Below are 22,757 nucleotides of genomic sequence, written 5' to 3'. Positions count from 1 at the left end.
TACAGAAAGCAAAACTGTTTTTCATTTGCTTTCTGAGGAATCATTTTGTGTATTTAGCATATATAAAATAGTCAGAAAAATGCTTCAGACAAAATGTAAAAAAAAAAAAATTTGTCTTTTTAAATTTTGTCTAATTTGATACAACAGGTATTTATGGCTTATATACTGTAACGTCATATGTGCTCACACTTGAGAAGAAAACAAATATTATTCAGAGGACCAAAAAAAAAAAAAAGTGAAGATAATTCTGATGTCTGAGATCTTTGTGTTGCCATAATCTATTGACAAAAAAGCATATTAATATTATTATTATCATTGCATGACAACATCATTTTATTCCACTATAAATTGTCAAAGGCACAAAAATGATGTAAGCAAGATCTTGTGCCAAATTGGATCATTGTTCTCAATTTCTCTAGTCCTTTGACCCACTTTTAAGGCGATGACTGACCGTGGCTACAATCCTCCTGATAGCAGCTGCTGCCATGTCTTCTCCTTTAGGCTGGCCAACCAGAGTCATGCCCAGATACTTCACGTTGAACACCATCCCTTCCAAGAGTGTCTCCTTGGTGTCCGTCCAGTTCTCTGGGAGCTCTACACCACGAAAATAAAACATTTTCATCATTTAAAGAGTTATTTAACAGAATAGTTTACCAAAATATGAAAATGTCATTGTTTACTCACTCCCACACTGTTTCAAACCTATATGAGAATATTCACAGAAGGAGACACTGAATGACACCCTCAGTCACCATGTATATGAAAAAAATAAAATATGAAAAACAAGTGACTGAATCTCTATCTCTAATATTATTTCAAACATCTCATTTTGTGTTCCACGGAAAGAAAGTGTTTAAAAAAAAATAATGACATAATTGTCATTTTTGAGTGAACTGTCCATTGAAGAAACCAGCTAAAAGTTTAAGTCTTTAGAAATTAAAGGCTCAAGAGAAACTGCCTGAAATGTGAATGTGTATTTGTTGATTAACATTGCAGGATATCAGAAGAAAGATGTATGCCAGCAATTATGAAAAAAAAAGAAAAGAAAAAAAAAACCTTTTTTGATTAAATAAATAATGATCAACTGGAAGCAAAAGGTCCATTTACATCTATAAATCTAAAAATATATCCCTTAAACATAGATGACAGGTTTCACACCTTTCCATTAGGAGAAGTGGGGCTCATTCCCATGTAAGGAGAAATTCAAAAACTGTGCCACACAGTGAGCTTTAAATAGCTTGCGGTCCCATTTGAGCCTAATACAAGCCCTGTAGGAGTGCAGAGCTGGATCGAAAGATATGCAGAATGAACCTGACTAGACATCCACAGTCCTGCTATTGCAATTCTGAGGAAAAATCTAAATAAAGCAAGCTCTGGAGTGCTGGACCTGTTGTGTGAATTATTGATTATTATCCTTCCAAAACAAGAAAGATCCTTTATTATTATTTCATATACTACATTTCTTATGAAAGAAAAACCATCAGAATTAAAGGAAGAGAGCATTTAAAATAGTGCCTTCTTGATAATTTATATTCATCGTGACAGGTAAGCCCAAGTTCGACTCTTTATAAAGTTCTTTTTGTGACCTCCAGTAGCTCAGTGAAAAAATATGTTACATGATTAATAAGAAAATAATAATTAACATGAATAAGAAAAACATTAGAATATTGTAGTTGCTAATTTTTTACTTTAATTACTCAATTTCTTATGCAAGAAAAACCATGAGAACTGCATAGAGTTCTTCTTGTGATCTCAAATAACTCTAACAAAGATATTTAAGTCCCTCCTTCTGACATATGAAGTCTGCTCTGATTGGCCAACTGACCCAGTTCATTGTGATTGGATGAACACCGCAAGCACTCGTAGGAAATGTAATGCCCCTTTCCATAATCGTGAGCTTCATCTTTCATAATAAATGTAGACAGTTAATAATGTCCTTAGTTTTACCATAATTTCAAGCCTGAAGGAGCTTACATGCACCAAGAGCTTGTAACACTCCAAAGAGAAAGGACAAATTGAAATCGCATCATATGACCCCTTTAAAAAAGTACCTCCTTGATATCTGTCATGACAGGTGAGCTGAATCTATTTTTAATCATGCACTTATGTGTGCCACTTTTCTTAAATTACACTAATTCCTAAAAAGGCAGCTATGGAGGACAGAAACCCGTCTAATCTGACAGTCCCGTATCCTGCTCTGACAGCTCTGCTCAGAGCCATCTGGCCATCGGAGCAGCACCAGCTGTTTGAGGCCAGGAAGACAATAAAGCATCATGGCTTTCTCAACTGCAAGTGAATTATTAACCTACAGGGACACAAAATCTATTTTAGCACTCAATAAGCAGGGAAACGAACCCTCAATGCTCACACAGCACTGTAGCCATCTCTAAATGACATGTTATAGTCCATTTAGGATGGGCCGCAGAGCATGGAGACTTAACAGAAGTAGCTAAATGTAAGTAGCATGTATAATCTCCTTGAGATTATACATGAGACACATTTGTCATACTGAAATCCTAAATTGGGAATACTGACCCTCACAAAACTTGGTCCACGATAAAGCTGCAACTAGAACTTGAGGGATGCACCATACGTTCAGCAGGCTGCTAAATGAATAATTGATCAGATTTGTGTTGTTGCTCCAGGCCTTTGCTCAGATTAGATTGAAGTAGGACATGCTTATGTTTATAAAACTTTGCAAAGGTTATGTCAATAAAATGAAGCAAATAAAGCAAAAAGGCAATAAGGAATGATAGTAATTGGATTTTTACAGGTTTGGCCATAGGCAGGATGATGTATGAAAAAAAAAAAAAAAAAGCCAGTATTGTTTGTGTAGTGTGAGAGTGGCATTTTTAACAGCACATAATTTGATGTCTGGGTTGGTGCATGTCTGCGTGATAGAGTGATCCGATTTGTGCAAACATAAAATGCGATTACCACAGACGCTGAGATGTGCCGTAACCACATTTGTGTCTGCGCTACAGAAAAGCTGCATTGCATTTCTCCAGACTGATCTTGCAGTCGTGGAAAGGTCTCTGTGAGTGCTTATGCTTTTGAAGTTTTAAATCAAAATATATCTACCTAAATATGTTGTTTAGAATTTTATTATTTTTTCAGATCTAGAATCTCCCAGCAAACACGGAACATTCCACTAACGTTACCTTGTGGTCCCTGTTTGGAAAAATGTACATGCAAGGTTCTCTAATGGTTATTTTCAGGATTTTGTTTTATAAACAAACATTCTCAAAATGAGTTTTTTTGTGTGCTAACCTATTAAAGGTACAATTTGTAAGATATTTGCAGTAAAATATCCAAAAACCACTAGGCTAGTGTTATATATTTTGTCCAGCTGATTACTAACAATATCTCTAATGTTTTCAACTACTTGTAAATCATGAGAAAATTCCCATTCTAAACAGTGACACGGTGCAGTGCAGTCGCCTGTCAATGACTACAGTTACCCTTTGTTACCGCCTTTACTGACGTAGAAACCACATGACAACAGTGTCGTGGACAAATGCGGAAGTAGTGTCTAGCGTCCAGCAAACCACTAGCTTGCTTCAAGCAGTTCCTTATTTACTTCTTCTTGCACGTTTTATGGTAGATTGTGTTACTTATTTATGAAACATAATTACTGTTTACCATCTGCAGCTGGTTCTGTCAACAAGGACAGCTCCCGTAAACGTAAGCGTAAGGCCAACCAAACGACCCAAGAAGAGATTGGGACAAGAGGAGAGAAAGAGCGAGGATCAATATCGATGTTGCATTTTCTAGATGGAGAGAGCTTCGCGACAACCTTTAACGAGAAAGAGATGCCGATCTCGCTTGTGTTTTACTTGACAGGTGAGTTGTTTTGATTTGTATCTTTACAGAAAACGTATGCTATTATAATGATCAACAAGATTAGAATTATGGGGCATACACGCCAAACGTGGAGCATCGCGTCTCTAGACCCGCGCGAGGACGCATCTGATCCATAGTCTGATCGCGTCTTTGCATTGACTTTGTATGTAATCTACTTGCGCAAATCTTTCCATCCGTTCTGATAGCCGTCAGCGGTTGGGTAGAAGACAACAAATCCCATCATTCCATGCTCCTTCTTAGCGTCATCAAACCACGCGATTGTTATTGTTTTGGTAGTGCGCCCTCTTGTAGCTGTGACGCTAACAATGGAGGACAGGAGGCAGATGCAAGTAAAGGTAGTTTATTGACAGGAATTGTGATGGATGAATGCTGGTGAGTGACGCAGGAACCACGATGGCAGCACAGACAGGTGGGTAGGTGATTTGAGTGCGTTGGTAGCGATGAAGGTGGTGGTAGATCGGTGATCCGTGGTGATAATCCGTGAGTGACTGTGATAATCCAAAGGAGACCGAAACAGGAAACAGGGCAAGGACAGGAACACAGGAGCACGAACAGACATCAACACATGGACCTCAAACAACGATCTGACAAACAGGAGACGAAAGACAGGGTGTTAAATAGGCGGTTGGAATGAGATGCACCTGCCGCTGAACAGGCGATCAGTGGCAACACCCACATGAACCAAACAACATGACATAACATGACTACAGCTGGAGACGGTGCATTCACGAAGCGTGACAGTACCCCTCCTCCTAAGGACGCCTCCTGGCGTCCCCAGAATCTCTTACTTGTCGATTGTAATCATCGATAAGGGAGTGATCCAGGATGTCCCTAGCAGGTACCCAACTTCTCTCCTCTGGACCGTAACCCTCCCAGTCCACCAAGTACTGAAATCCGCGTCCCCTCCTTCTAGAGTCCAGAATACGATTTACCAAATAGGTGGTCTCCCCATCTACGAGACGCGGCGGGGGAGGGACCGGGGTAGGCGGATTAATGGGAGAATGAAATACGGGCTTAATTTTGGACACATGAAAGGCGGGATGAATTCTCCTGTACGTAGGAGGGAGTTTAAGGCGGACTGCCACCGGACTAATGATTTTGGCGACAGTAAACGGGCCAATAAATTTGGGAGCCAATTTATTAGATACGGACCGGAGAGGAATATTCTTGGTTGAAAGCCACACCTTTTGACCCACGACGTATACGGGAGGCCTAGACCGGTGGCGATCGGCCTTGGCCTTGGTGCGCGCCCCCACTTGGAGTAGAGTCTCACGGGCTCTGGTCCAAGTGCGGTGGCACCTCTGGACGAAGGCGTGAGCGGAGGGGACCGCAACTTCGGATTCCATACTGGGAAAAATAGGTGGCTGGTAACCTACACTACACTCAAAAGGAGATAGGCCCGTAGCTGATACTGGTAAGGTATTGTGGGCGTACTCCACCATAGACAATTGTTGGCTCCAGGAGGAAGGATTCTTGGAGACCAAACATCGCAACACCCTTTCCAAATCTTGGTTGGCTCTCTCGGTTTGACCATTGCTCTGGGGGTGAAACCCTGAGGACAGACTTACAGTCGCTCCCAGTAGTCTACAGAATTCTTGCCAAAATTTAGCCACAAATTGGGGTCCCCTGTCGGAAACCACGTCTATCGGGAGGCCATGTAAACGAAAGACGTGGTCTACGACGGTCAACGCTGTCTCCTTGGCTGAGGGTAATTTGGACAGTGGAATAAAGTGGGCCGCCTTCGAGAACCGGTCCACCACGGTTAAAACTACCGTGTTGCCCTGGGAGGGCGGGAGGGCGGTAATAAAATCTAGAGCGATGTGGGACCAGGGTCTCGAAGGAACCGGCAGCGGTTGGAGTAACCCATCAGGGGGCCGATTGGAAGTCTTACCAGTGGCACAAACCGAGCAAGCCCAAACAAAACTGTGAATGTCGCGAGCCATAAGTGGCCACCAGAATCGTTGCTTGACTAAAAATCTAGTACGGTTAACCCCTGGATGGCAAGCTACATTCGAGCAATGTCCCCACTGGATAACGTTGGACCTTAATCCCTCCGGCACAAATAAACGGTTCGGTGGGCACCCGGGCGGAGGCGTTACCCCTTCTAAGGCCGTTCTGACCTTCGATTCGATCTCCCATGTGAGAGTGGAGACCACTAATGTCTCAGGAAAAATACACTCGGGAGTGGACGGGCGTTCGGAATGGTCAAAAATACGCGACAAAGAATCGGGTTTGATATTTTTGGAACCCGGGCGGTACGAGATAGTAAAGTCAAAACGTCCGAAAAAAAGTGCCCACCGAGCCTGCCTGGAGTTCAACCTCTTGGCGGTGCTAATGTACTCTAAATTCTTGTGGTCAGTCCATACTATAAAAGGAACCCCCGATCCCTCTAACCAGTGTCACCATTCCTCCAATGCCATCTTAACTGCCAACAATTCTCGGTTACCAATATCGTAATTTCGTTCTGCCGGAGATAAACGATATGAAAAATACGCGCAAGGGTGGACCTTGTCGTCTAAGGGAGAACGTTGAGATAACACCGCTCCTACCCCCACCTCTGATGCGTCGACCTCCACCACGAACTGACGTGTAGGGTCAGGGGTAATCAGAATAGGGGCTGAAATGAAACGGCTCTTCAGTTTGGCAAACACAGCCTCAGCTGTGTCCGACCACCTGAACGCAGTCTTGGCGGAGGTCAAGGCGGTCAGAGGTGCGGCTAGTTGGCTGAAATTGCGAATAAAACGCCGGTAGAAGTTAGCGAACCCCAGAAACCTCTGTAGGGCCTTACGGGAATCTGGGCTTGGCCATTCTACCACAGCCTTAACCTTCTCGGGATCCATGCGTATTCCCTCAGTCGACACGATATACCCCAAAAATGGAATTGACTGTGCATGAAATTCGCATTTCTCCGCCTTGACAAAAAGCCCATTCTCTAGCAACCTCTGAAGCACTCGTTGGACGTGCTGCACATGTTCCTGGAGAGAAGAAGAAAAAATCAATATGTCGTCCAGGTAGACATAAATGAACTGATCGATCATATCTCGCAGCACATCATTGACGAGTGCCTGGAAGACCGCTGGGGAGTTGGAGAGCCCAAAGGGCATAACCAAGTATTCAAAGTGCCCTCTGGGGGTGTTAAAAGCGGTTTTCCACTCATCCCCCTCCCTGATCCGAACCAAATGATACGCATTGCGTAAGTCCAGTTTTGTGAAAATTGACGCTCCCTGCAACCTCTCGAAGGCCGAAGACATCAACGGCAAAGGATAAGTATTCTTTACCGTGATGTTGTTCAGTCCCCGGTAATCAATACAAGGTCGCAGAGATCCGTCCTTCTTTCCCACAAAAAAGAACCCCGCCCCCGCAGGAGAAGAGGAAGGGATGAATTTAGAAGCTAGAGAATCAGAAATATATTTCTCCATAGCCTCCCTCTCTGGAACAGAAAGTGAATAGAGTTTGCCCTTAGGCGGAGACTTACCTGATAGTAAATCTATGGCACAGTCGTAAGGACGATGCGGAGGAAGAGAAGCAGCCCGAGACTTACTGAACACTTCCTTCAGATGGAGGTACTCAGCGGGCACGTTAGACAAATCCACCGCCTCCTCCTGCAACACAGACACAGACACAGACGGACAGGCAGACACTAGACAAGACTCATGACACCTTTTACACCAAGACAAAACGGAGTTAGAGAGCCAGTCAATGCTAGGGTTGTGGAGGAGGAGCCAAGGGTGTCCGAGGACAATGGGTGCCAGGGGAGAGTCAAGGATGTGAAAAGAGATGGTCTCGGAGTGATTGCCAGAGGTGATGAGTGTAATGTCTTCAGTGATGTATGATATGGTGGGAAGTTGCTGACCAGTGAGGGCGTGAACCGTGATGTGGTGCGGAAGAGGTCTGAGGGGAATGTGGAGCTTGTGGGCTAATGTGCTGTCCATGAAGTTACCTTCTGCCCCGGAATCCAGTAGTGCCTGACAGTGATGTGTCTGTGCTGACCACCGCAGCCATACCGGGAGGAGCGTAGAAGATGATGGTGATGATGATGATGATGAGGTCTTCTCGGCGGAGATCCCACCCGATAGTAGCCTCATACGTACTACCGGGCCTGGCCTTTTACCGGACAGGCGTGGGCTTGATGTCTGGCTCCCCCGCAGTAAAGGCAAAGGCCCAGGGACCTCCGCCTCTCCTTCTCCGCCCGGGAAAGCCGAGCTCGCCCTACCTGCATGGGCTCGTGATCGTAGACGGGGCTGGCCACGTCCCCGCCGCTGAACCGCACGTCTGCCGGTCCCCTGGATGGGGTGTTGAGTAGCCCCCTCCTCTCCATCCGTGCCAGACGTGCATCGACCCGAAGGGCCAGCTCAATAAGTCCATTGAAAGACGGGGGAAGGTCTAGGTCGTAGATCTCCCTCTGGACGCGGTCAGCCAGCCCATGCAGGAACATGTCCCACTGCGCCTCCTCGTTCCAATGGCACTCCGCCGCCAGGGTCCGGAACTCGATGGAATAGTCCGAGACGGATCTCTCGTGCTGGCGTAACTCCGCCAGCCTCCTGGCCGCCTCCCGTCCTGCGGCGGCCCGATCAAAGACCCGTCTCATCTCGGCGGAGAGCGCCTGGAACGAGGCGCAGCATGGGTCCTGGTTCTCCCACACCGCTGTTCCCCACAATGCCGCCCTCCCAGAGAGCAGGGTCAGAACGAAGGCCACCTTGGCCCTCTCACTGGCGAAGGTTCTAGGCTGGAGGGCAAAATGCATATCACAATGGTTAAGGAAAGCTCTACAATAGTCGGGCTCACCCGAGTACGATTCCGGAATCGGGAGGCGTGGTTCCGGCTGGGAGGGGGCCTCCGATGGTGCTGGTGGAACAGGCGGTGTGAGTGGTGCAGTGGGAGCTCGTAATAGCTGGAACTGTTGGGTGAGCTCGGACACCTACGTCACTAAAGCCTGAACCGCGCGACCAGTGTCGTTAAGAGTCCGCTCCTGGGAGTCCATCCTCCGAACACTGGCGCTGAGGAAAACTTCGAGGGAGGATGGTTGATTACTCGATGCCTCCATGTTGGTCAGATCATTCTGTGACGCTAACAATGGAGGACAGGAGGCAGATGCAAGTAAAGGTAGTTTATTGACAAGGAGTTGTGATGGATGAATGCTGGTGAGTGACGCAGGAACCACGATGGCAGCACAGACAGGTGGGTAGGTAATTTGAGTGCGTTGGTAGCGATGACGGTGGTGGTAGATCGGTGATCCGTGGTGATAATCCGTGAGTGACTGTGATAATCCAAAGGAGACCGAAACAGGAAACAGGGCAAGGACAGGAACACAGGAGCATGAACAGACATCAACACATGGACCTCAAACAATGATCTGACAAACAGGAGACGAAAGACAGGGTGTTAAATAGGCGGTTGGAATGAGATGCACCTGCCGCTGATCAGGCGATCAGTGGCAACACCCACATGAACCAATCAACATGACATAACATGACTACAGCTGGAGACGGTGCATTCACGAACCGTGACAGTAGCAGGTCCTACAACCTGTACCTTTAAGGACGTATACACAACATTCTCTCAATTGTATTATTCTTATTATTATTATTATTATTTTTATGAACAGTCTTCTGCCATGCAACTCTAAGAGAGTTTAGCATAATAATGTACATGACAATTTTAATGTGTTTGGGCATAGATGCAGTGGCTGAGCAAGTATTGAGACTTTCTACTGCCAATACATCCACAGACACGCTGCTGTGAGCATGTAAGAAATACTGCTGCTGCACATTTAATGTATGAAATAACCCCAGTGTATAACATACATCATCAGCTGGGGAAGTTGGAGGGGCTCTGAAGCGTGCTGCAACTCCAATAGCAAGCACAAGCCAAGTATCGGAATTGTTTCATCTCAAAAGTTTGCTGGAAGGTTTTTGCGTGCTCACATAATAAGAACGTATATACACATAATTCATTAATTCATTCATCTAAAAGTGATTTTAGGTGTTATTATTTTAAACAATTATATTTCCCATTGACTTCCATAATATTTTTTTGATACTATCAAAGTCAGTGGATATCATAAACTGTTTGGTTACTCGCATTCTTCAAAATATCTTTGTTTATGTTCAGCAGAAGAAACTCATGCAGTTTTAGAACAGCATGAAGGCAAGTAAATGATGACAGAATTTTCATTTTAGAGTGAACTGTCCCTTTAACTTTCTTAAAGGTGATCATTTTGTTTTTCTTAAGGACATAAGAGTGTATTCACTGAGCCCATGGATACCTTAAACTGTGGCCCTGAAGGAAAGTAAGTGAGACGAATAGTCACAGATCAATTTATATATGAATACTACATACTTAATGGTCTGATTTACACTCAAAAGTCACATGAATACCCAAGCATGCTGAATCCCAGTAAATATAATGACTTCATTTACATGATGAGATGATTAATTAACATGAGCTCACACATGGACACACTTGCAGGACAGTTGCCCGTGGCAACGAGTAAATCAAATGCCTAGATTCCTGGAATGATTCTGCACTAGCATTTTTTATGCATGTTTCTTTAAGCTATTGGTGTACTCAGACATATCAAGTCGTAAAATAATTTTCATTCTATTTAGAACCTTTATTTCTAAGAGTGAAAATGGCTGTTCAATCACATGTGTATTGCTAAGGAGGAATTAAAGGAAGGTGTCAATATTTAATTTAGTGTTCTTAGAGTCGGAGCTGTTTGAGCTGTATTGAACATGCCATATATTCATCAAATTTCTGCACTCGGGACAGCCAAGCTAGTGTCAGACAATGCTCCGTTGCCTAGCAACAAAAGTCACTGGGCATGAGACAGCCCTACAATGGGGGATGTTTGGATTTAAACATCAGCAGTCACAATAACACACACTAAACTCTGAGAAAGAATTATAATCGCTAAAAGTGCATGCATACATAAACATAAATATATTTACAATATTCTCTATACATACATTTTGTTTTTACTAAATGTAAAAAAAAAAATTGGTGAATGAAAGTTATGAACAAAAAAACATTTATTATTTTAATAATTTCTGAAGAGCCATTATTTAAAAAGAAAAAAAAAAGAACTGAAATAGAGTTACAAATTACATTGAGGCCCACCTTTTTTAATTTATTTATATTATTTCAGTGCCACTGAATCTAATGATTCAAACAGCTGATTATTTGAAAATAACCCTCAGTCATCTCTGTTCACAGTTTGCAGTCTGCAGAGGCCTGTAGTTAGGAGTGTTATCACTCATATTTACATTACATTTACATTTATTCATTTAGCTGACGCTTTTATCCAAAGCGACTTACAATAACTATAAATGTCAGAGGTCACACACCTCTGGAGCAACTAGGGGTTAAGTGTCTTGCTCAGGGACACATTGGTGTCTCACAGTGGATTCGAATTTATGAACAGAAAGCGAGATCTGTCTTACAGTATTACTGAAAGAAGAAAGACAACATCTCTTGCCTCAAGGTGACAGGAGGAATTATCTTCCAAATCTGATTGAATTAATGGCTTTGCTCGACTTGCCAACCAATGGGAACTAACACAAGTGGGCTGCCTTATTAACATAGAACATACATTTATTTACTATTACATTTTTTACTTTTTTGTGATAAAATGGCAGACTCCTTTGTCCTACTAAAGCTCATGTCATAGCTATTTATTTTAAACATAATAGTTTATATTATATTAATAATTAAGGCATAATTTGACAAAATTACTGCATGATTGTAAATGACACAAAATATTCGGTACACATTACTTACATTGATTTTTTTTTCATGTTTTTTTCACATCAGACATAAAAAAGTGAACTAACTTTCAAAAAAGTGTCCAAGCTTCAGTAATGATCTGCATGAATTATAATTTACTGCAACAAAATAAGACATTTTTCCTTCTCAACTTTTACTAACTGTTCACAACAAAGTGTAAACGTTTATCATACAGACATTTTCACCACAAATCCTCATACATAAAAATGTGGATTATTTGCTTTTTTTGATCCCAAAGTAATCCAAATGCAATGCAAAATGTTTCTTTCTCAAAATCACAGAAGCTTTGAGTCTTATCAGCAGCACAACAGCGGCTCAGACTTTGTGCTCTCAGGTTCTGTTTATACTGAACAGCATGCATATTAACATTTGGCTCTAAGAAAATGTAAACATGTTTTGTGTGTCAAAAAATAGCTTTTTCTCCTCAGTTGTATTTGAAGCCAGTCACACCTTGAACTTGTGTCTGAAATTATATGAATGCAAAAACAAAACAAACAAAGAAATAAAAACAATGCATTAGATTTTTTATGCAAATTATTTAGCAAAAAGTAAGATTAAATTCTGATTATTGCAAAAGCACATCAAGTTATAATACAGGTACAAGTTCAAACAATACATAAAATAAATTAAAGTTTGTATTGCTCATTTCAGATTCTATGAGTTATGGGTGCTTCCTCATCACTTTTTATGGTTTTGTCCTGTTAAGGAAGCAGGCAACACTATTGGCTGTAGGTCAATTATATGCAAAGGTCATGTTTAAAACCATTTATCAAGGTCTGCTTTTTTTAGGGGGATGTTCTGCTAGATAAGAGAGGGGAGGCGAATCTCGTCTCTTTTACAAATGAGTTGGGAACCCTGAAGTGGGAACACACAATTTTAAAGAAAAATGGTCTAGGAAATGTATGGAGATATCCGTATATTGACAGACCCATATGAGAAGGGTAACATAGTTATTTAAAGGGATAGTTCATTCAAAAGTTTTCTAAAAGATTATACCCAACCTGCAGGCCATCCAAAATGTAGATGAGTTTGTTTTTTCATCAGAACAGATAAATGTAGCATTACATTACAGCTCACCAGTGGATCTTTTGCGGTGAATGGGTGCCGTCAGAATGAGAGTCCAAACAGCTGATATAAACATCACAATAAATCACAAGTAATCCACACAACTCCAGTCCATCAATCAACATATTGTGAAGTGAAAAAGCTGAATCTTTGTAATAAACAAATTCATCTTTATGATGTTTTTAACTTTAAACAGTTATTTACGGATAAAATACTTAATACTAATATTGTTTTCTCCAGCAAAAAAGCAGGTTTGCTTGAATCAGTAGAGAAATATGCACAGATCAAGCACACTTTAAAAGTGAAAACAGTCCAAAACCACTGGAAACAAATATGTTGGTGGACTTTGATGTGAAAGGAGTTTTTCACTGGAGGAAACTTTATAGACTTGTATAGTTAAAAGTTAATTGATGGACTGGAGTTGTTTGGATTACTTGTGGATAATTGTGGTGGTTTTATCAGCTGTTTGAACTCTCCTTCTGATGGCACCCATTCACTGCAGAGGATCCATTGGTGAGCAAGTGATAGAACACTAAATTTCTCTAAGAAACAAACTCATCTACATTTTGAATGGCCTCTGGGTAATTACATTTTCAGAAGGTGTTCATATTTAAATTAACTCTTCTTTTGAACATTATATATTGCAGAAGTTTGTCACTATATATTATACATACCTGTACAACATCATGCCTTCATCTGCTGATGTTAGATTATGTATCTAATGTCTTAGATAACAGTTTAAACTAATTGTCCAGTGAAAATTTAGACACACCACCACAAGAGATTCCTCCTCTAAAAGCCCAGCAATAGAATAAAACTGTATGTGCTTAACAGGCTCATGTGTGTCCCAGGCCTCAGCTGGTGTATGTGCTGTAAGTGATGTCCCATGGGGGGTTGGCACCAATGCAGCTCCTGTGCTGCAGACTGGTGGGTTTCAATTGGTTCCTGGCAGCCCTTTTGAACACCCTGCCTGCATTTAGTAATGGCTGAGGTTAAAGGTCAAAGCACTGAAGACACTAGGGTGAAGCAGCAAGCTCAGCATGTGAAAATGAATACTACTCCAAGTACACCTTATGACCGACTGAGGAGGTTGAGTCTAAGCATTACACTATATTTATTGTCTGAATTTATGGCCTGGATAGCAGATTTCACTTCAAATTATTGTCCGATTTTACAAGCTCTAGTTTCAGGTGTTCAGTCTGACTGAGCAGAGCTGTTTGAATCCCACTGAGCCCAACAGCACAGATAAAAGACACATAGAGCAAGTGTAGCTGGAGTGACAGACAGACGAAGAGAGACTATCAGTGACAAGGTTCACTAGGGGTAATGCTGGCAGCAGGGAAGGACTAAAATAGAATAAAAGACTGCTTTTTAACAAGGGAATATTTTATAGGGAACCACAAGCACCTAAAATCAACAGAGAAAAAGTGAGCTGTCAGATGAGCAGGAAGGACAGAAAGAGAAACAGGCGCAGAGAATGAGAAACAGGAAGAGATACAGAACGAGTGTCAAATTTCTCTCAGATGCATGTCCAGGTTGTCAAACAGGAAGGAAGGTTTGGATGTCACGGATCGCTCTTTGGGAGGATGCGACGGCTGATTCTCATGCAGTCAGTGTGCGGCTGTGCGCACTACTTAACTCTTTCTATACATGCTGTTAGAACTACTATGGGAGAGTTGGAGTGCATGTTAAAAGAGAAATAGTAATGTTTATAAGAAAACTAAATGTAATTTAGATATAACAATATAATGTTGTCACCCAAACACATTCAATGACACAAATGAGAGAACTATATTTATATAACTAATATCAGTACGTCTAAGCCTTCATAACCTGGCAATGGATGAATGTAATCTAATGCAGATGTATTTAATGCTATAATGTTTTGTTGAACATGAGGAGAACAAAGACAATCAATATTTGGGAGGACTGTATCATTGACCTCTATCTCAGTCGAACTGAGAAAAAGCAAGTTCAGGCTAATGAAAAAACCTATGCATCTACAAAGAATGACTAGAAAGAACCACTTTCTATTTTACATATGAATTAAGTGTGTGTGTGTGTGCTGTTTAAGGGGAAACTCATCAGATAAAGGTATGCAACTGTATCAACATACAATAGCCTATACATTGTTGCCATGGAAAATGGTGAATATTAGAAAATATCTGACCACTGAATGCTATGATTGTTGACCAATCAGAATCAAGTATTCAGAGAGCCACTTAATGCATGCAAGTTTGCATAATGAAGACCTATACAGTACTTTACAATAGTATATTGCAAAATTTGGTATTACTTTCACATCTTTTGTGGTCTCTCTCTTATAATATATAATAATAATATATTAATTAATACTATTAATATAAATTAATATTAACATTGTTGCTATGTAACTTTACTCATGATTATGTATGTTATATTATATAATTTAAACTAAATTAATAATACAAAAAAAGACCGCCATGATTAGCATGTTTTTTCTATTTTGAGGAAATTAAATGATAAAATGTTCATACATCGCCAAACATATCACTGTACTAACATTTAAAATTACAGTGCTTGTCTTAATCACATTGCATTTTATCAATTACAGAAACATTACATCTAATTAGAATTTAACATGAATGTGAAATATTATTGTAAAGAATGGCCCTAATTCCTTGTTTGGTTTAAGCAGATTGTGTCTTGAGTGTGGACACACACACATGGTGCATCCGTTTATCTCTGCAAAATAATTTTCTCCTCTTTTATTCATGACTAGCAGGGAACAAACCACAGGGAGTCCGCTCACAGACACTAGGGAAAAATAATGACAAAGACAGAAGAATCGAGACACAGATAGGGGAAGAGACCTATCTGAGGTCTGAAGGGATTTTGCTCTTATTTGCTGGTGATTTGAGAGATACATAACAAGCAAACCAATCAAAAGAAGAGTGGAAAGCAGAGAGACTGGTTGTCATTTGGTTTACAAAGAAGGCATTTTTCTTTGCTGACAGATCTGAGAGCTGGCAGTTCAAACTGAATGCATTTATATTTGATCCAGGAAAAAAAATCAAGTTAAACTGTCAAATTTTTTATAGATATTCACATTTAGAGCATTAAGACAATTGTTTGGCTGAATCTAATTCAATGGAGGAAAGAGGTTCCATATATTGAAAATGGGGTTTCTTAACCTTAAATTAAAGTAAGTTTACTGGCAATAGTGCACATTAGTGATGGGTGCATTTAAAGCACTGCTTTGCAAAGCTTTTAAATGTTTGTGAATCTAGTGTTTCCAGTGGCATGGTGTGTATGTCCATTGAATTTCCATGTTATTTCACTAAACAAGACTTTGTTATGCCATAACTGTTTCAAAACTTTTTGAAATTTCAATGGTTGAGTGATCTCGAGGAAGTCATAAACCAGTGTTAATCCCAACAGAACAAAGCCCAACAGATTAATCAAAGAACACTTATTATGCAGACACTTTATGTTTAAGTACCAATGGATCCTCTGCAATGAATGGGTTACTTGTGGATTATTGTGATGTTTTTATCAGCTCATTATGACGGCACCCATTCACTGCAGAGGATCCATTGGTGAGGAACTGATGGAATGCTATGTTTATCAAAATCTGTTCCCATGAAGAAACAAACTCATCTACTGTACATCTTGAATGGCCTGAGGTATTTTTTTAACTATGCCTTTAACATAACTGAACATTAAACACTAACCAGGTCCCAGGTTTTTCCTCTTGCTCAAAAAACACATAAATACAACTTTATTTGACTTAATCATTTCAAACATGCAGGTAAAATTCCCTGATTACTAATTTCTAATGAAAAGTATTCATATACTCCTAGTACAAATAGATTAAAGAAATTTCTGTTTATTTATTCATTTTAATTAAGTAAATTAAGCAAGTGGCAGATTTATGTTAATTAAAAAGATGCCGTATGAACAGCTGTTCATTTATTCAGGTCCTGATACACAGGCTATGTTGAGTTTGTCACTTAGGGGATAAGGTCTAATGTGTTTTTTAAGAAATTGCAACATTTACTGTTGAACATGAGCGGCTGAGTCTTGCTGAGACAGACAGGCTGTTGCACACGGATGTCACAGTGTTTGAAGGGTGATCACAATAACAATGTTTGGGAGTCACCGAGGCCAGAAGTAATAAAGGAGTGTCTTTTTTTCTTTCTCTCTCTCTCTCTCTTTACTTGCCTTCCAGGTCAGAATTAAATCCTAATTAAGGGAGATGAATATAGTCTCAGTCTTCATTTTCATAAAGCTGTCCATTGCTGGACACACTCTGAAAGGAATCCTTATCAAACCTAATAGGGTCTTTTCACACAGCATTGCACACTCTTGATCTAGAAAAATGGTTGTGTGCGTGTTTTTCACCCAATGTGTATGAACTTTGGTGCTTATTGTTGTGGAAAAAGATTACAAAGCTTTCTTTATTACAAGAGCTCCCCATCTGAAAAATCTAACAACCACCTCAAGTGCCATCAGAAAGAACACAAAATAGCCTCTTTATAGCTCATTACTCAAGGAACCCACAGAGGAAACAACAGCTTATCAGCTAACCTTGAACATAATAGATACTCTTGAAACTCCCCTGATACCAGAAGAAATGAATGAAACCCAAACCTGGCACAGATTCATATTTATTCAAGTAAATGCCTGCTAAAAATGAATATAAAGAAAATGTTACGACACTAACTTATAATTTGTATGATAACAAGCATAGGCTGAATAATAAAATGTACAGACTGTTAACGAAACAGCCAAGAATCCTTCACTTTCTAGCAACAAAACTTGACACAAGAAACCATAGATCAAAAATAATGAGACGAGTATGCTTTTTCACCGGAAAAATCCTTAGGATAAGCTCACATGTACGCTTCATTCATTGATTCTGTGTTGTATGGAATAATTTTCTGCACACTATATGATCTGTATTTTTCCATCTATGAAAATACAGCCACTTTAAAGTAGAAACCAGTTTATATGTATTTTATGAATTTTTGATCAGATAAAGTGCGTAAGAGTAACTTCTTTCTTCCCAAACTTAACAAACCTCACCAACCCCAAACATTTGAACTGTGGTGTACATGAGCATATGTATATGCATATGGGCATCAGTGTGTGTAAAAATGTTCTACCCAGTGTTTGTGTAGGTCAGTCTGTGTGCACAGTCGCCTTATCCACTTCTGATAATTGAAAATGACACATGGAGACCACTTCTCTGATGTCAGTGACAATGTATCTTTCTTGTCCTTCACACTGTTCCTCTTCACAACGTGATACATTTGCTGACATCCTTCCTGTAATTGGTTCATCCAAAGCTAGAATATATCTGCTTTACTTAAACATGGATTGACACGACTGTACCAGCTCAGAGGGTCTGACATACTGATTTATGATCGAACAGTAAAGTATTAACATTAATTGTGTTTATTTTTTAAAATAGCTTTCTTTATGTCTACATTAGATCAGCAGGGAAGTTACTGCTCAAGCCTGTTATTTTCTACCGAGGGGTTATTACACTAGAAATTGCAAAAGCTTGCAATGTAAAAAACGGTAAGGGCGTCCAACACTTGCAGCAACTAATGTGACCTTTGGAACTGTCAATATCATTTTAATGACACAACGACAATTGATAGTGATTCTCTTTGTGTGCATGTCATTAAACACACCATCTCTCTGAATAAAGACAGAATCTATAGGAAACCAAACATGATATTTTAGCTTGAACTTTCTCTTTTCTCAACATAAAACATGAAATTTCACTTTTAATGAGTGCCAGTGAAAACTCTGACCTTCATCAAGTCAAATGCACACTTCAGCGATAACACCAGCCTCCCATGAATATTCATCAGACCAGCACAAAAACAGTTCATTATTCACTTTTTGTATGCTGTACTAGAATCTGCTCAGCTTTGAGTAAAAAATATTTCATTTCACTGTTGTTTTGAATGAAAGCACAAAAGTTTAATCATTTTCAAAACTGCATGCTCTGAGTGTTTCAAACACATAGGCTAATAATTTGAAAAATGCTCTTTTTTTTGTACACTACACTTTATAATTTGTGGTTGGTAAGATTTGTTTAATGCTTCTGAAAGATGTCTCTTATGCTCACAAGGCTGCATTTGTTTGAACAAAATACAGTAAAAAAAAAAAAAAAAAAAAAAAAAAAAATATATATATATATATATATATATATATATATATTATATATTATTATTCAGCATCATTACTTCAGTCTTCAGAATCAAATGATCCTTCAGAAATCATTGTTGCTTCAGAAATCTTGATGCTCAAGAAACTTTTCTTACTATTATCAATGCTGAATCAGTTGAGCAGATACATATTTTTAGGAATATTTGATGAATTCAAAAGAACAGCATTTATTTGAAATAGAAATCTTTTGTAACATTTTCGCCAAGCATTTGAATAATGTATCTCATAAATTGTGACAGCAGTTGCATCTGATCTAATGCTCATTCTTACTCTTTATCTTTGGTTAAACTAATTCATTTTACTTTGTTGGTACAGCAGCAGCGCTAATGATTTCTTTATTTGTTTCTCTGTTTTGCCATGGGTTTTACATCCTGTGGTAACTAGGATTTACACAAGCTCCAGTCTGGATCCAGAACACCTGAGAAGAGAAGATGCTGACCCCTCAGAGGACCCCAGATGATGCTAACCCTGAATCAACAACAGAACTAACAAATATTGCTAGAAGTGTGACTGCATCATATAATAATTGCTGTTAATAATGTTCATCGTCTGGCTGACTACGTCTTGTATTCATTTTTCTGAAAAATCCTGTCATATGCACACAAACTGACAGTCACCACTTATAAGCTACGTTACTACTAAATATTGTAGAAACGTAATTTTCTGTAAAGTTGCTTTGTAATTATTTGTATCGTAAAAACCGCTATACAAATAAACTTAGATTGAATTGAATTGAATTTTAAATGTCTTTACTGTCATTTTTGATCAATTTAATGTGTCCTTGCTAAATAAAAACATTATTTCTTTGTTTTGAATCCCAATGATTTCAACTACAAAGTAAGTGAGACATTCTTCAAAATATGTTCTTTCTTTGTGTTCAACAGATGAAAACATATGCATTCAGGTCTGGAGTTATATGAATCTGAGTAAATGAAAATCCAATTTTTACTTTTTACTTTCAAAAAATAAAATAAAAATGTAGCTGGCATCATATTCAAGAATTAGGTTTCTATATAATAGTCCTTTGTGAGAAATCATGCCTTCCTTCTCACTCTGTCTCTGAAATACAAACCATTGCTAGAGAGACAGCCATCAAATCATTAATATTTAATCCACAGGGAGCTCATCTAAATTCCCAAGACACAACTGTTGATTTGAATAATTCATTATGCAAATTTTCTTGTTTTTTAGTAAATATACATACTCTTAGCAACAAGAGACAAGCGAGCTTCCTCCAGCTGTATGCCTGGAACACAGTTCAAGTGGGAATGAGGATGTTTTGTCCCAGAGTGCCTCATGAACTTCACATCTCACACGTCAGAATGACAGTGTGTCGAGCCTCAGGCTCCTGTCTGTCACCGCTGATGTGACACGGGCTGTCTCATAAAACCACTGCCCTCTTTTCCATACAAGAGCTCTCGATTCTTCCTCCTGACAGAACAAAAGCTGACAGCACCGCCCAACTGATTCAATCATTTAAAACATAAATGAATGAAGTGTGATTTAGAGTCAGTGAAAGTGTGAAAGTTGGAACTGTGATTGTATTTGCACAGCGTGGCCACTGTCTCTCTGAGCCTGACCAAGTTTCAACACATTTCATAAAGCCAGTCAACCTTGAACAGTTCAGTGGTAACATCTATGTGATCTAATTGGATTTTCTTACACACATGGGAAAAAGTGAGGATCTTTTTACAGTACAGACTTCTGTAAACATTGGGCAAGTATCCAATGCACTGCAAAAATTCTAATTGGAATTAATTGTGGATGTGCAATTAAATTCACAGATGAGTATCTCACACTATGCAGAGCTAGCTAAATAAAAGCAAGCTATATGAACAATTAAGCAAATAGCACTGCATTATTTTTATTTATTTATTTTTACAGTAAAACGACAAATAAATGTTGCTCAGGTAGCTTCAGGAAGGCAGTGTTATCAGAGCATCGCGTGATCATCAGCACTGATGCAATTGTATTCAGTATATGTAAACAGAGATAAACGCAGGTTACTCACTTTCATGCTTGGACGTTCCCCATGTGTGTCGCGGAACTCCAGGACTTTTGATTATTGCTCTCCCGGCGGATTTTAACGCATCCATGCTGGAAGGTGTAGAGCTCTTCTTTGGTGCCCACTGTGGGAATGGAGAAAGTAGAGTAGCATGCAGCGAGTAATGGAGCGAGTGGACACGAGCAGCCTATAGACACCGGCTCACAGTCCTGTATCTGTACTGTAACATTAACCCTTCACTGCCCCACTCACGGAGCTCCACGAGCTGCACCCTTCACACACCCAACTTCGAGCGAACCATAATTAATCATCCGGGTCATTCTGTGACTAAAGTAAACAAAGACTGTAACAATGAAACTTTTAATAGACTATATGTTATTAGCGCTTTATGCATTATGTAGCCTATAACATTAAGCCTACTATATATTTATATCAAATTATATATAATATCATTTATTTATTTGAATTAAAATATCGTAAATTCCAAAATATAGTTGAACTTGTGTCTCCATGTTGTACGTAAACCATGCTACCATCATAATTTCCTCTTATTAAAATGACAGTACCATAAAAAACCCTCATCATCAACATCATCATAGCCTACTTTCAATATGATAACTTTCTTTTAGAAAGTAATTGTTTTTCTCTTTTTTATTACTTTATTTTATGTATTATTAGGTTTGTAGTGGATGATCTTAAATAGTCAACCCTGTTACCTCAGTTAAGTGCAGTACACAATTTTTCACCACTGTTAACTGGATGTTGTAGAATTACTGATTTCAGTAAAAACCTTCCTACAAATTTGTTCAATAGTTGTATTTATTTAAATCAAGTAACATTATTCCATATAATTCCACATAATAGCTAATATTTTATTAAAACATTTGTACTTGAAGTTGTATACCTATGTTATGCAACAACCCTGTTACTATCATAATTCCATCTCATGAATTTAAAAATAAAAACAACAACAAAACAGTAACATCATCTTACTTTCAGTTCATGAACAATTGATTTCAGGAAGTAATTATTGTACTTTAAAGTACTCCAACCCCGACCAACACCCCCCGATTTTGAATGGTCACCCCTTACTGTGATTTTGCACTTTTCTTTTTCTTTCTTTTCTTTTCTTTTCTGTAATTTTATCAAGTTGATCCAACCATTCACTGGTTTACAGTGAAGTCAACCGTTACTATGATTTAAATAACTTTTGACTACTGAAAACTGAATATTTGTCAAAATACCAATATTAATTTTCTAATAAACTCATTGTAGTGTCAAGACCATGAGCACTATAAAGTATACAGAAATAACTAATTGAAAATACTGTTACTAAAATATACAAAAACTAAAACACAGTATAAATATAGCTTAGTAATTAATGACTGGTGGTGACATAAGATGAATTAAATTATAATAATAGAGAATTATAATATTAATAGTGTGTTTATTATTTGAGGTCAATTGAGTGTCAAGCTTGGCCGCATAATAAAAAATAAAAACATGATAAAAGCAATCCTGAATCTACAATGGATTTACAGAAATAGGCTTAACATTTCTATTGAAATAGCTTATTTTTTTATATAAAATATTTTATATTGGGGTAATTATTCTTTTCTTATTACCTGTCTTTCTATTTATTTATTTATGATGGTGCTACTGTTCTGAACCAATTTCCAACAGACAATAGAAATATTCAAATATTATCATTAACAAATAAAGCATCGATTATGCCCCAAATCATATTTATGGTCTGTATCAATTAGTTGGTGAGGTACTTTCTTAAAATTCTGTATTATTTTTATACTTTTTA

The 22,757-nt window shown here is 39.0% G+C and overlaps 1 protein-coding gene across 3 annotated transcripts in view; it reads right to left on the bottom strand.

The window, feature by feature from the left end:
- The window catches only part of LOC132092582 (low density lipoprotein receptor adapter protein 1-like), a 36,169-nt gene extending 14,949 nt beyond the window's left edge, over nt 1-21,220 (bottom strand). For all 3 annotated transcript variants that reach the window (XM_059498876.1, XM_059498875.1, XM_059498874.1), the window contains exons 1-2: nt 20,951-21,220; nt 452-594 (exon numbers count right to left, since the gene is read on the bottom strand). In XM_059498876.1, the coding sequence (XP_059354859.1) occupies nt 452-594; nt 20,951-21,035 (228 nt within the window). In that variant the 5' untranslated portion in view covers nt 21,036-21,220. The remainder of the gene's footprint in view (nt 1-451; nt 595-20,950) is intronic.
- Nucleotides 21,221-22,757: the final 1,537 nt, after the last annotated feature.

Source organism: Carassius carassius, chromosome 18 (assembly GCF_963082965.1).
Source record: "Carassius carassius chromosome 18, fCarCar2.1, whole genome shotgun sequence".
In the NCBI taxonomy this organism is placed as follows: domain Eukaryota; kingdom Metazoa; phylum Chordata; class Actinopteri; order Cypriniformes; family Cyprinidae; genus Carassius; species Carassius carassius.
This window is presented reverse-complemented; position numbering and strand designations above follow the sequence as displayed.